At 47.7% G+C, this 14,451-nt stretch overlaps 1 protein-coding gene across 1 annotated transcript in view; it reads right to left on the bottom strand.

The window, feature by feature from the left end:
• The window catches only part of ARL15 (ADP ribosylation factor like GTPase 15), a 350,669-nt gene that overhangs the window by 165,003 nt on the left and 171,215 nt on the right, over positions 1–14,451 (bottom strand). The window contains exon 4 of the mRNA XM_036279339.1: positions 13,077–13,285. Coding sequence (XP_036135232.1) covers positions 13,077–13,285 — 209 coding nt within the window. The remainder of the gene's footprint in view (positions 1–13,076; positions 13,286–14,451) is intronic.

Here is a 14,451-nt window from a genome sequence, read left to right as displayed (position 1 = left end):
TGACACTGCACACTGCTTTCGTGTTCTTTAGAGAGAGAAAGCCACTAACTTAACAGTACTACACAACTGGCATATTAAAAACTAAGGCGGAATGACATATCTGGGACGGGGGACAAGCAAGCTTTACTATTAAACATCAGAAATAAAAACCACCAAAAGGTTCGACTGCCCTGGTTCCCTCACAACATCAGAGGAAAGTGCATTTCGTTGGTCAATGATTTAAAAACCGGTGTCTGATGAGAACACCGCACATAGAAACGAAAGCAGAGTAAATTACTTTGTGCGATTTGATACGAGCTGCTGGGGTGGTGTCCGGTCCTCGGGCTCTTCGTTCTGCTTCGAACAGTCTGGGTTTGGGGCTTATTCTTTAAGCGTCCTCGGACGTCCCGGAGTATGTCGTGCCTGCTCTGGACGGCCGCAGCTTCCTTCTGTGTCGTAACGAGCACGCTGTGGCAAGAGACCAGACGCAGTCACGAGCGCCGTGTGCCCCCCAGCACCCCGTGGAGGGGGCGGGGACGGTGAGAAGCGACAATCGGTACCGACTGAGCCCCACCTCACGGAATCGCACTTCATCCCACGGGCTTTGAGGCAGGTTCCAGAATTATCCCCACTTTACAGATGAGGACACAGATTTCCGTTCCCGCCAGTATTACTCAGCCTGTCAGCAGAGAGAAGGGTTCGAATCTGCATTCTCACCTCAGAGTCTCAGCATCCGTCATTTCCAAAGCCAAAGTGCCAAGTTAAATACCCAGCGAGTTACACACGTGTGTGTCCCATGAGCCAGTAAGTCCAGTGTCACATGGGCACACTTGAGTAACGCTGGCGTGTACACAAGGAAGCGTGCGGAGAGAGAGTCACTCACTTTGTTTATATTCTCGAAAATCTAGAAACAACCTAAAGCTTCGTCAGTGAGACAATGAATAAATAAAATTCTGGCTCAGCCATGCCTCGCACACAATAAATCAGTAAAAACGAGTAAGCTGGATTTACTTAGGGTGTACAAATAATGTCAAAAGTATGGCGATCGACGCGCGATAAAGCAGATGCTGAAAGACACCACTTATGTAAACCTGTCACAAGAAACTACTACATATTATTTAGATACGTGCATAGGTATTAAAAGTGTAAAAATATACCTTGGGAAAGTTACACACCAACTTCAAGACAGACTCACTTCTGAAGAAATCAGGGAAAGGGGCTTAAAATGCATCTTTAATAACGTTTCTTAAGGAAAAGCCCTAAAATAAATTTGATAAAAACTGTTAGCATTTGCTCCACCTGGGTAAGGGGTAGGTGAGGTTCTCTGCTGTATTATTTTCTGGGCCTGTCTGCACGTCTGAAAGTTTTCCGAAATAAAGTATGACTCCTGAGATGCACAGCCACATGCCATTAATTACGGAAACCCTTGTGACATCAGAGGTGGAGTTTCCAATACGTCCCCTTCCTTCATGTGACTCAGTAAACTGCTGACCACTCGTGGTAAGAGCCTAGAGGCTAAATGACTGACACTGGTTTTCTTAAAATGATTGTAGTTTCTCACCCCAAGTGTCTTAGAAGGACCATCTTTTTTTTCTTTATTGATTTTTGAGAGAGAGGACGGGAGAGGGAGAGAGAGAAACATAGATGAGAGAGAACATCGATTGGCCCCTCCTGCATGCCCCCCACTGGGGATTGGGCCACAACCTGGGCATGTGCCCTGCCCGGGAATGGAACCGGCAACCTCCTGGTGCAGGGTCGATGCTCAACTACTGAGCCACACCGTCCAGGCTTAGAAGTAGCATCTTTACGATGATTCTACTCCTAAATAAAGGGTCCATATTTCATTACGTTGTTAAGGAAAATTCATTAAATTGGTGTTTCTAACCTTTTGACATTCAAAGTTTTATAATAAGGTACCTGGCTGAAGGCTGAGAGCTGGAAATGAGAGGAACAGAGAGAAGAGGAAATACCTTCCACCACGTACCTTTTGTACCTTCTTAAGAATGTGCCCCGTGATGTTATTAATCATTCCGATTACTAACTAAAAGGGGATCGAAAGGATTTTTAGAGACTACGTAGGGCCCCACAGGGATCCCGGTGGAGACGAGACATCCCGTCCGCAGGGCGACAGCTGTGGGGCCCTGACCCACAGAGATGCAGAACCTCCACCACAGCTCGTCACAAGCATGCGTGGGTCTGTGAACCGCCCGCGCGGGACGGTGTGCTCCCGAAAGTCGGCTCGGGCAGTACGCGGGGGAGCACAGCGCCTGCCCTAACGTCTCAGTAACGGGACATTTTTCATCGCGTACACTTGTACTTCGGCCTTGCTGTGGCTAAAGAGCCATATGGCAACATTTTGAGGAGCTAGAGTCCAAATAAGGACGAGTCTGAAGGACTGACAATGTTTGTATCCCGCGATTTAGCAGATGAAACTAGAAAATCACAGATTGGTATCCAGTGTTTTACCACGAAAGCAACGTCTAGCACCTCAGATGGGTCCGCACAGATAAAACAGAATATTCTGCGTGGATGCTGCTGGGACGGATGATCTAAATCAGAGAGGAAGGGGCAGCGCACACTCAGAGTCATGAGCTGGACCTTCCCTGGGACAGAAAACTCTGCCGGCCGTCTGGCTAAGAGATAGAGCTTCCGGTGAAGTGCGGGCGAGACGGTGACATTAATAACAGTGTCTGTTAAGGCTCCTGCAATCCAGTGATCCCGTTTTACCTCAAAATCTGTTTTCCCTTATTAACAAAAAAAGAGAGAGAGAACTTAATTTGCTTATTAATATAGAAGTTATTTAAAAGCCATTATTAAGGAAAAATAGATGTCTAACCTTGAACTTTAACTAAAGAACATCAAAGTTGATATAAAAACATGAGAAACTCGTATTTCTTACTGCCCCAAACATGCAGAAACATGTATTTTTACACTTAAGAATCTCTAACCACACATTTATTTAATTCAAATATTTAGACTTAATTTTCCAGTAAGTTTGACAAGTACCATTTTAAATGAAACTATTCTAGAACCAAATGAAATGTAAATCTTTATGTATAACAAGAAAAAGACATTCTTAAGGAATATTTAGGAAAATCGGGGCATCTGTCTGGGCCAGGGGTGGGGAACGTCCAGCCACAGGCCGCACAAGGCCCGCGAAGTCAGTCCCAGCGAACATCACAGCCTCACCATGGAGAAGCAGGCCAGCCGTCACATTAGGGCCAGTCAATTAAATGACCAAACAGAGCAGGCTAAGTTTTAAGATGATAATTCTGTATGGCCCATGAATGATGTTATAAATATCCAAATGGCCCTTGGCAGAAAAAAGGTTCCCCACCCCTGGTCCAGGCCCAGTGGTTTGCTTTTTTTGTAACACCAATTGCAAAACGGTAACAATGATGCCCCTTGGTGCACGTAAGCCACACAACTTCCATCTCCAGCTCTTGTCGGGCCTTCAGGATCCCTCCAGCGATGGCTCAGTCTCCTCATCAATGCAACATCTTCCCTTTCTAGCCCCATGGACGACTGTAATGCTCCAACCAGCTGTCCTCCGAGCGTTTCCCTGCCCAGCTCTATCTCCAGTTCATGGTTTCTGTGTTCTCCTTGTCCAAACTGTGTACCAGTCACCAGGTTGTCCACTCCGGGACAATAAAGACTCGTTTGGGGCTTGACACATGATGAGTCCTAACCAGTCTAAAAATAAATAACTTGCTACAGATTCTGCATGTTAAAATGATATTGTTCCGTACAGAAAACCTCGCTCCCTGATGGCCTAGTTGGTTTCACTTATCGTTGTGAAAATAATCCCAGTCGTCTCTCGTAGCTGCTCACTGTCCAGCGGCGCGGTTCGCTGTAAGAACTGCCCGCGACCCGGTCTGGAGTCCCCAGTCTTTTGCCAGGTGTGGAGCGAGCAGCACCTGCCCTGTGTTCTCTGTGCTCGACACAACTGGATGCCGATCTCTGAACACGTTGAATACTGTCAGTCGGTCTCGTTGAGCGTAAGTCTAAAGCAGCCTGAAATGAAACACGACCTGACTCTTTTCCTCTACAGCTGAGCAGCAGACACTTCCATTTGATCGAAGATCTGTAGGTGCACAAGTTTAGGTTTCGGGATGCTTGGTGAAGGAGGCGTTGCTGTGTCACTACTGGCACTGTGAGCGACGAGGCGGGTCAGGAGGGAGCGGCGGCACCTGTGAGGCCAGAGCGGCACTGTCCCGACTCTGGGGGAACCAGCTCCCTCTCCTGCCCAGGAGTGTGCACCAGGCTTCATCCCAGACCCCGCCCCTCCCTCCAGGCACGGCTCTGTAAGTGACCTGAATATTTAAGTAATGGAGTCCTTTGTGGTTGAACATGGAATTCTACATAAAGAGATGTTACTACAGAAGGTAAAAGAATGAGATGCTGGATGATCAACTACCCAGGTGTGGCTGAGTCCGCTTTTACCTGAGCCCGTGCCCTCGGCGGGGCGGCCTCTGCTAGGCGGGTCCAGGCTGCGTGTGCACCGGTGGTCACGTCCGGTTCACTCCTGAGCCTGTGCCCTCGGCGGGGCGGCCTCTGCTAGGCGGGTCCAGGCTGCGTGTGTACCGGTGGTCGTGTCTGGTTCACTCCTGAGCCCGTGCCCTCGGCGGGGCGGCCTCTGCTAGGCGGGTCCAGGCTGCGTGTGCACCGGTGGTCACGTCTGGCTCACTGTTCTCATCAGAGGCACGTGCAGTGCATAGGCCGGCACAGGACCGATAGAGCGGGAAGGAGGAGTTGCCTGTGTCTCAGCACTGGAGGACTCTGCTCACCTCAAAAGCTGAGAGCCGGTACCCGCTCACGGGCATGTGTTTGTTCTTGTAGGTTGAAGGCCATACACACGTGGTTGTCACGCCGGTGCCAACACAGCAGAGCCTGGCAAAGTCACTGCCAGGACCAGTCACCGGTTCTCTTACCCGCCTTTCCCATGCTTCGGGGGAAGGAGTCTGCCTCCCCATACACCTGGCTGGCCCCCGACCTTCTGCGTCTGCCTTTGCTGGGATCACCGGTCAAAACCTTTAATTAGCCTATAGTTTGTGCGCTGCTTGGAAACTGGTCTGGGCTCCTGCCCCTCCTGCCTTCTCCCCAGCAGTGCTGCTGAGCTGAGGCGTGTTCCCCTTCCCGCTGCGGATCCGCCGCACACTCGGACAGCCCGGCATGGCCGCGCCCATTGTGACCATCAGCTGCGGGCGCCCTCCCTCCTCACGTTCACTCCAGGGCCTTCCCGTGTAATGTGCAATAGTATGAGGGACTGTCTCCTTCAGACGCGTCACTCAGGTCTTCCTCCTTGTGAGGCTGCAGCACATCTGACTTTCAGACACGTGCCTGTTAAAGTGTTTCAATGGCTCCTTCATCTCTGCAGCATCTTGCAAGGAATTTGGCTTAATCTTGAAGCCTCTCTTCTAAAGAGTAATCTAAAGACTCTCCCTTAAAGTAGCCCCATAGGAGGTAATGTATGTAATTAATTACATTTATTTTTATAACTCCCCAGTTATAATTTCTCATTTTTGTAATAAAAATTATTTTTTCATATTTTCTTCCTATAATTAAGTTCTAGTGTTTTTGGTGTATAAAAATTATAAATTTAAGCTCTATACAACTCAGAAATACTTAGCCAATAGTTTTTGACTTCATAGAAATCAAAGCCTACGTTTCTAGAACCTTCTCAGGAGACCTAGCCTGTCCTCAGAACTCGCTATAGAAATTATATAAGAATATATTCAAAGCATTCAAAATGAGTTCTCCTGCATTACAGGAAGCTTATTTTTCTTTAGGGAAGAGAATCAACAAACACATCCCTTGATCTATTGGGGGGGAGGGAAGACCTGTAGTGTATTATGCCTCAAATCCTTAGTTCTGGGTAAGACCCAGCAGATTAACCGCTCATTAGTCTCAGCCATCCCAGAGTAACCAAAGGTATTTTTAAGCAGACACTGTGTACTAATAATGATAATTATCATAATGATAATAACTAACGCTTATTGTGCTTTTTATCTTCAAAGTACTTCAGTGACGTTAACTATGTGTCTATCCTCAAATTAATTTAAATCAACAAATGTTTTATTAGCTCTGTAAGCTATGGAATGTGTGGTTAAAGTGAGTTTTCTTTTGCTAAATAAATACATGGAACTAAGGACTAAAAAAATGGTTCTGTAAACTTCTGAATCATTTGTTGCCTTTATTGAGTGGAGGTTAATGAAACACTAATTTTCACAAAATACAAAGTTGAAACACAGATATGGAGGTTGAAATTCACCAGTACAACCACTCAACTACATGTTGCGGTGAATAGACCCAGAAAGAAGCAAAATAATAGTGTTTTACTTGGATATATACAGGAAGAAAAAGTATTAAATGTAAGAATTTTAAAAATCCTTCTAAGTTTCATGAATGTAATAAACAATTTTACTTTAATCATTATTATTATTTTTTAATCCGAGGATATTTTTCTATTTATCTTCAGATAGAGTGGGAGGGAGGAAGAGAGAGAAACATCGATGTGAGAGAGACACACTGACTGGTTGCCGGGGATGAACCATAACTGAGGTATGTGTCCTTGACCGGAATCCAACCAGAGACTCTTTGGTCCCCAGGGTTGACGCTCTAACCGCTGAGCCAAACCGGCCAGGGCTAAACACTTTTATTAATTACAAAGCACAATTTGTTTGTATTCATCTGAATTCACTGCTCTCAAACCACGTCCCTTGGGTGCCCACAGCGCTTCGTTGTGCACCCATCTCCTCCACGTGGGGACAGACACAGTAAAAGACAGTGTGAGATGCCAGCCGCAGGGACAAGCCCCACGTGGGTAAAATACAGGCAGTTTAGAAAAGCACATTAAAGAGGCCCTGCCACCTTCTATGAGGAACTTGGGGAGGCTGTAAGCGAGGTCCTCCAGCAGACAAACCCAACCGTAAGTAAAAAAGACACGAAAACAAACATGGTGATTAACAGATTCAAGTTTTTTAAATTGGGAACAAGGTTAGAATGGTGAAGCTTCATGCAAGGTGTGGTTCCAGAGAAACAGTCACAGCTAAGGCTTGATGGAGAACAGAGGACACTCTGTATCCTCAAGAATGGGGACAGGGGAGGCAGACTGGGTGACGAGGAAGATGTCTTAGGACAGGTGGTGATGTTGAGCCAGAGGGAAGCATATATGATGAGACTCAGAGGCAGGATCTCAGAGAACATCTATTGAACAAGCCAGAATTCCTGTCCTTCAAAGAATTTGCCATCTTGAGGGGTAGAGAGAAAAGTGCACAGGCAATGAAGTCTCGTGTTATGATTAGGACAAGCCCAGGGTTCCTGGGGAAGTCAGGAGGGCACATGGCTCCACCACGGGTGCCCAGGACAACTTCGGGTTGGGTGGTTTTCCCGGGGCAAGATGAACACCAGTGAGAAAAGGGGACTCAAGGACCAAGCACATGACACGCAGACTCTGGGCATGTCACTTGATGCTGGAAGGAACCGGGTCATCCTGGTTTCTAAGATGGGTATCACGAAAACCGGGCAGGAAGTCTGATCTTCCCGGCAGAGCAGAAAGCAGGGCCGAAGGGGCGACCTGGGGACGGACTGCCCGGCGTCTCTGCAAGAACTTCAGGGCAGCGGTGGAGAGCTGGCCACTAAAACGTCCGGACGGGCAGCGTTAGTGAGAGTAAGCATGGGAAGAGATTCCGACACTCGCCGGCTTTGCAGAAAAGAAAAAAAGTCATGGAACTGAATGAAGAAAAAAAGTGGGGAGAAATGGGGGTCTAATAAGAAAATATAATGAATTATTTAAGGCACAATGTTATATTTTCAAATGTGTTACTTTATTCTCCCACCTAGATACTGTTCTTGAGAGAACGGACCTGTCTTATGGATGTTTGTACATGGGAACTGTATCAGTTTTCAGTGGGCAGAGCACATTCTAACAGCAAGGGCCAAGGGCCCGTGCAAACACAGGGATCGGACTTCCCTGGAGTGTGGGATCAACGTGGCTACATTTAGAATCAATGTGGCTAGATTTAGAATCAGAGAAACCAAATACACACATCAAGTTTTTCGAGAGATGCACATAAAAAAATTTCCTGAATGTACAATAAATAAAACATTCTGGCTGTTTTAGTATTCTCAGCTAAAAGCTGCTCTTTAAAATATATTCATAATAACAACCCTTCTGTAACTGACTATTAATATGGTTATTCCTTCAGCTTCTTGTGCAAGTTAGTAAACATTTTCAGGAGATCACAGAGCCCTTCCATGCAAAACAGACTTCCAAAGCCCTAACTGTTTTCCCCAAGATGAAACTGTAACAGAGTGAAGTACATCTGTAAGAATGGACAAAAACCAATTTGTATCTCATATCATTTCAGAGTAAGTACACATCCCCCGAGGGGGTTTCAAACTGCTCACACAGTAGGTATGTGGGCTGCTCTATGTGAAATCCAATCAGCTCGAAGTGCTGCCAAGAGGTAGGTCAAGGCACTTGGAAGACTTCGGAGTTTTAAAGAATATGATACTTTATAATGGTTATTTTACAAATGTACACTCGTTTCGCTCCACACACAGAATGCAATATTAAAATAAGCTAAATATTTTAAGTGATTTAAACACTGCTTTGCATTTTCTAATAAAAAGTTTGTCATGTAAAATCAGATATTTTCTGCTTCACAGAGCTACCAAAAAAAGAACTGCTCACTGCCAAGAAGAATATAAAATAAAAATTTAAACTAGAGACTTGTTATTTATCAGCAAACACTGTCCAAAATTTCTAATCCTCCAAAATTCTCTCTGGCCCTTTGTAGGAAGGGGGGAAGTACACAACGTAGAAATATTTGTCGATAAACAAGTACTTCTAATGAAGTATAATAGTTAAATAACATAAAACACATGCTTGCGGTCTCTCCCAGAAGACGTCTATAGACTAAAAAGCGAGAACTAGATAAACTAGTCATGACACACTGAATATTGAAAGTCTTGTTAAAAATATGAATATTTATAATCACAACAAAACATGGGCTAAAAAAGGAATGTTTATATGACAGAAGTACTTGCAAAGACTCTTCTCACATTTATATCCTATTCTTCCAACAGAGCACACATGCTGCGCACATCACACAGTAAACTCACTCACAACTGCATGAAAATTGAGAAATGCCTGCTCACAAACCTGAACTTTAATGCTGACATTCTACTAGAAGCTGGGTGTTCCTGTGCTAATGAGCCAGGGAATCAACCAAGTCGCTCGACCTTATCATTCCACTTCAAAGATCTACACAGCACAGTTTTCATCTTTCTGAATATTCACTTTCATAAAGAATAAAAAATAAGAACACTGGACAAATAGTTAACACAGTACTTCTGAAAAAGTAAAATACTTTTGGGTTAAGGATATGGACACATATCCAATCAGATGAGTGGCTGGAAGAATAAACTAGTTCTTTTAAGTTGCCAAAGTGCGTCCTTTTATAAGACACAGTAGTAGTGCCCCAGGAAACGAAAATCGGATTTTACAAAGCCGGGAGGTAAAGCTTCGGTTGGCAACCACGCGGAGGGAAATAGGATTACATTTATTGGTTACTATATTAACTTAACTTCTCATAAAATCCTCCTGATCTATTGTATAACTTCAGAACTGAAGTATGCTCTCCTATGGGGGTTGTAAAACAAATTAGATACAATTACAATTCAATACAAATAAAAAGCCAACCTAATTACCCTTCAGATGATTCTCGTTTGAAAGGCTTCACCGTTTACGTTAGAGCAGAATGTTCCCTAATGGATCAAGCGGGCCATATGACATAAGTCTGAGCTTTTTATGGTATGTTTTCTATAGAGGAAAATCAAGGATTCTGAGTCAATTCTGGAAAACTATGCTAACTACACCTCCCCAAAGTGAATACGACAAACATCTGCTACAAGACTGCTTGGCGTTCAGACAGTGTGTAAAGGGTGTTCTTTTACCCAGTGTTTTGCTATTTAAAAGAAAAGGCTGATTTGTAGGGGGAAAAAAATGTTTACTATCAATTCTCAAGACATTAAAAATATTAAAATTCTGCTGGGCTAAACCAGGTCGTCACAGGTGTGTTACAGGACGGAGACCGACGGTGGATTGGACTCCACTGTCGTTGTAAAAGGGCAGTAACAGAATTGGGCATGTTGCCCTCCGTCTGTGCTTACCGAGTAATTTAAACGTTGTCCTTCCACCTAAACTCAGTTCTCTACCCAAACTCAGCACCGAGGACGGAACTAAATACATACGACGTCTTGCTGGTTTCCACCCCGACGGACGCCCAGCGACAACCAGCTTCCTCCCCTTTGGGTTTCGCTGGCTTCTACCGGCTTCCAGACTCAGTCTCGCGGTGTTCTCATGACATGACTAATGTATCCTTCAACTTTTACTCCAGCATCAGGATACATAATTGCAAAGTTCTTGCATAACGCATTAAGCACAAAGTCGAATGATTGCAACAGAGGAGGGGAAGGATCAACAAGCCTGTAGGACCGTCTCTCCTTAACCGCTTCACAGAACTGCTCAGTGCTTTCTGTAAATGGGGTGCATTTTCCTCGGTTCTGAAAGACCAAGATTTTACCCAAAATTCACAGGTACTGTGCAGGGTAAAACACCATCTTTTTAGCACTTGGAAAGTCTACAAAATGCACACAAATTAGCAGGTACAGATAAATAAAAAGATTTATAAGCAACAGAGCCCAGGGCATGTCATACCTTCATGATAAAGAAAGAAAGAATGATAAACATCAGGCCATTTCTAAACATATTTCAAGTAACATGGAACTTTGTTCCCTTTTCAAACATCCCCTTTTCTCTCCCCATGCCTACTCCCAACCATTCTGAGGTGGTTGTTTATAAAAAGTTTAACATTCTGTTTCAAAATTCCATTTTTTATGCTCACAGGAAGGTATTGATTTAATTCCTAAAGCACTGCTGGGAGTATTTCAACAAGGCGTCCCAAGGAACCTCTGACACTCCCGCAGTGGAGACAGAGGAAGCTGCCCTGTCTCTGCCCCCCAGACCCAAAGTCCGAGCACTTCCTTATGCCTGACACCGTCCAGGGCCGACCATGGGCCTTGTCCGCGGATTGGACTGAAATGCTGACATGCACTTGGAACGCATGTATCTCCTCACAGGGCAAATGCTTTACACGAAGCAGCCCTCGGCATGGGGTCTGGAAATGCCATCCCAAGCTAAGGTCCAGAGGGGAGTCAAAGCCATGTGGGCCTCAGTACGTACAAGTTTAGAATCTAGGATTTCAGATCAAATCTATGGCCATCCCACATTGAGAGTCTCTGTCTTGTTGAAACGTGGATCAGACAGACACACGCGCACACCCGAGCAGATAACTGCCGACACCTCCTGTGCGCACGCCCAGGCTTATTCCTACGGGGCACCAGGGGGCACACGCTGGGTTTAAAGAACATATTAGCTTCAAGTGTATGTGCCCGAGGAAAACAGACAAACACTTTCTGACATTTAAAAGCAATATGTGTGTGTGTGTGTGTGTGTGTGTGTATATGCATATGTATGTATATGTATATATATGTGTATATATGTATATATATATTTTTTTCCAGTGATTGCTCATGACTTGAATAAAGTGATCTGAAAGTATAATGCCTCCTGTGTTATGTCCACCTATCTCATAGTGTGAGTTACACGTGACTTCTGTACAAAATGTTACACCGCGTGTGTTCTGTAAGGCGACATACACAGAGTTTCCCATAATGAAGGCGTAATAACCTTTCCAGCAAAGCACCTTCTCACCACGAACTAATTTAACTCTCGTGACCACCCACCGTGCACCATGACGTCCACTCCGCAGGCAGAAACACGGGTGCGAGAGGTGAGACGGGCCTAGGGCTGGAAGAGCGTATGGGGAGGGTCTGGCGGGAAGGACCCTCTGAATAAATCCGTGCGGCCCTTGCCGTGTTTCTTCCTAATCACTTCAGGTTCTCACCTGGCGGCTCATAAACATGGAAAGGAAAAGCGCTAACAGCCTGAGGCTGAGAGGCCCAGAGGAGGGCGGGGCTGCCTGTCCCAGGAGAAACCCCACCATGCGGACCGCTCTCCGGACACCCCCTGAAATCCCTCTGTGTACATCCTAGTGTGCACTCAGTACGTCAAACTTCGAAGTGAATCATCCGAATTACCCGGCTCACTGATGATAAGCGCAGTGCATTGTTCCCGTTTTGCAGGTGAGAAGACAGAAGGGAGCAAAGCCATCTGCCCGAGGACCCCACACTCAGCGAGAGGAAGGTCTGGACTTAGAGCGTCGTGTGCCCTGGGGTTGCCCATTCTTAAACGTCAGAGCAGGGCCACATCTACGAACCACCGCCCTCGGAAGTCACTGGGACAGCAGTTTCCTGAGCAGGGGCCCTGTCCTGCCGGTCGAGGCGTAAAGGGCCACGTCGCACGTTTCCACTCCCTGCGCTCGGGGCGAGCTCACTGGAATCTAAGTTTTGAAGACTGTGTCACATCTCCTGGCGGGAGTACCGTGAGCTGCACACCTGCTGGCTGAGACACGGTTTGCCCGGAATCGGCCTCAGGCCGCCAGGGCGGCAGCGCGGGCTAGGCAGGGACGTTAGAGGAGGAAGACATGAATGGGTCCCCAGCCAAACGTGTTCGCTGACACTGAGCCTGCAAGATCAGACATCAGTGTTCAGCCTGGCTGACTACAGCACGGAAGCCACTGCCTGCGGCCAGCAGACAGCGTCTCAGAGGGACGAGAGCATGGCACCGCAGGGCCAGTGACACATCTGATGCACCGCGACACGCCGATGCCCCCTTGCGAGACCAGACGATGACTTAGTAGCTGGCGGGTGGGAGGACAGGACACAACCAAGCCATTGCCCTTTCAAGCAGATGAGAAACTTATTCAGATATCCTCTAACTTTGCTAAACAGCTGAAAAATAAAGTCTGCGCTCTCCACGTGGGATCGGGCACGAACACAGTAACTCCTACCAGACGGAGGCAGCTCGGCGAGGACGCGGGCGTCCGGGCTGCGGCACGTCCCGCGTGACGGGCGGCCTGGCAGGGAGCGCGGCGCCGGGACAGACGGAGCTGCCCGGCCGCGAGACATACCTCTTGGGCGGAGCGGGCGGCTGGCTTGTCCTGATGACTGGCCAGGATTAAAAAGGGCAAAGTGCACAGCTGTGGGTGCTGCAGCGCCGAGTGCAGCTCGCTTCTGGCCACCTCTAAGTCACCTTCGGAAGACGCGCTGTCTAACACAAAGATCACCCCCTGGGACCCTTGATAGTAGCGGCTCCAGTATTTCCGGATATGATCGGCCCCTGTCAAAACAAAACACATTCTCTCTTTAAAAACAGCCCTCAGCAACGGCAGGGTGGGCCCAGCAGTCAGCCCTGGTGGGAACCCACGCGGGGAGAGGATGCGCAGGAAGCGGCGGGGGCGGGGCGGCCGTGCCGTCGGAGGGGAGCACGCTGAAGCCACCCTCTGCCTTTCTCATCAAAACGGGGAGGAAGGAGCCAGAAGGACCCCTCAACCAGAAGTCAGAGGATGTGTTCAGATGGCACTGAAGAGCCCTGAATACATGACACTGCATCTCGTGGAAAGAACACCGCCTCGGGGAAGAGTGGAGCCCAGTGGTTCCCTGGGCTGCTCCCCACCGGGGACATTGGTTGCTGATCGAACAGCCTTTGAAAGTTCTGGAAAGTCTGAACCATGAGCAGGTGCCTGCACGTGCTGCAGGGCAGACATGGGGGCACCCTAAAACCCTGGCCCTGGGCACAGCGGCACGACCCCGCTGACCATGAGCACACTCACGGTGCCCACACGATGGGCGTTCACGACAAGGACACTGAGACCCGCCTCGGCCAGGGCACGGCCGCCCCTCGTTATTCCCCACACCCAGCACCACGGATGGCGCGACGGCGAACACAGGAACGTGAGAACGAGGTGTGAGGGGGTGAAGTTACGTGCTAAGGAGGCTCCACAGGTTCTGAGACTAGAAGGAACTCTGCACACTCTCCAGTCCAGCTCTCTGGGGAAACTGAGGCCAGGGGAGGTGAAGTGCCCGGCTGCCAGTCATGTGCCAAGTACATCGCAAACCTGAGATTTGCAGTGACGGTGTTTGGGGGTAGGGGCGAGGGGTTTTACTGGTCCTGTAACGAACAGTTAGCTATCAAGGTATTTCGCCAAGTCGGTGCACATGGTCACCTTGTAACCACTTAATAATGAAGAGTCGTCTCCTGAACACATGGGTCCCGGGTGAGATGCGCCGTGCGGAGCCTAGGGGAGGGACACAGAGGGACCTGGAGGTGCGGAGTGGATCCCCCAGCCCCAGGGTCAGGGGCATCGTGCGGGAATCGGCACTGGACAGGGTGGGGTGTGTTCACTGTGGACATCAGCCAACGCCACGTGCCAGGTCTCTTCTTCCCCTGAAGGGCCGACACACCACACCTGTAGATGACACTGAGCAGCTCAAGTTTTTCTGGGA

This window comes from Molossus molossus, unplaced genomic scaffold (assembly GCF_014108415.1).
Source record: "Molossus molossus isolate mMolMol1 unplaced genomic scaffold, mMolMol1.p scaffold_m16_p_3, whole genome shotgun sequence".
In the NCBI taxonomy this organism is placed as follows: domain Eukaryota; kingdom Metazoa; phylum Chordata; class Mammalia; order Chiroptera; family Molossidae; genus Molossus; species Molossus molossus.
Note: the sequence above shows the minus strand (reverse complement) of the source record. Positions and strands in the feature narration are given on the sequence as shown.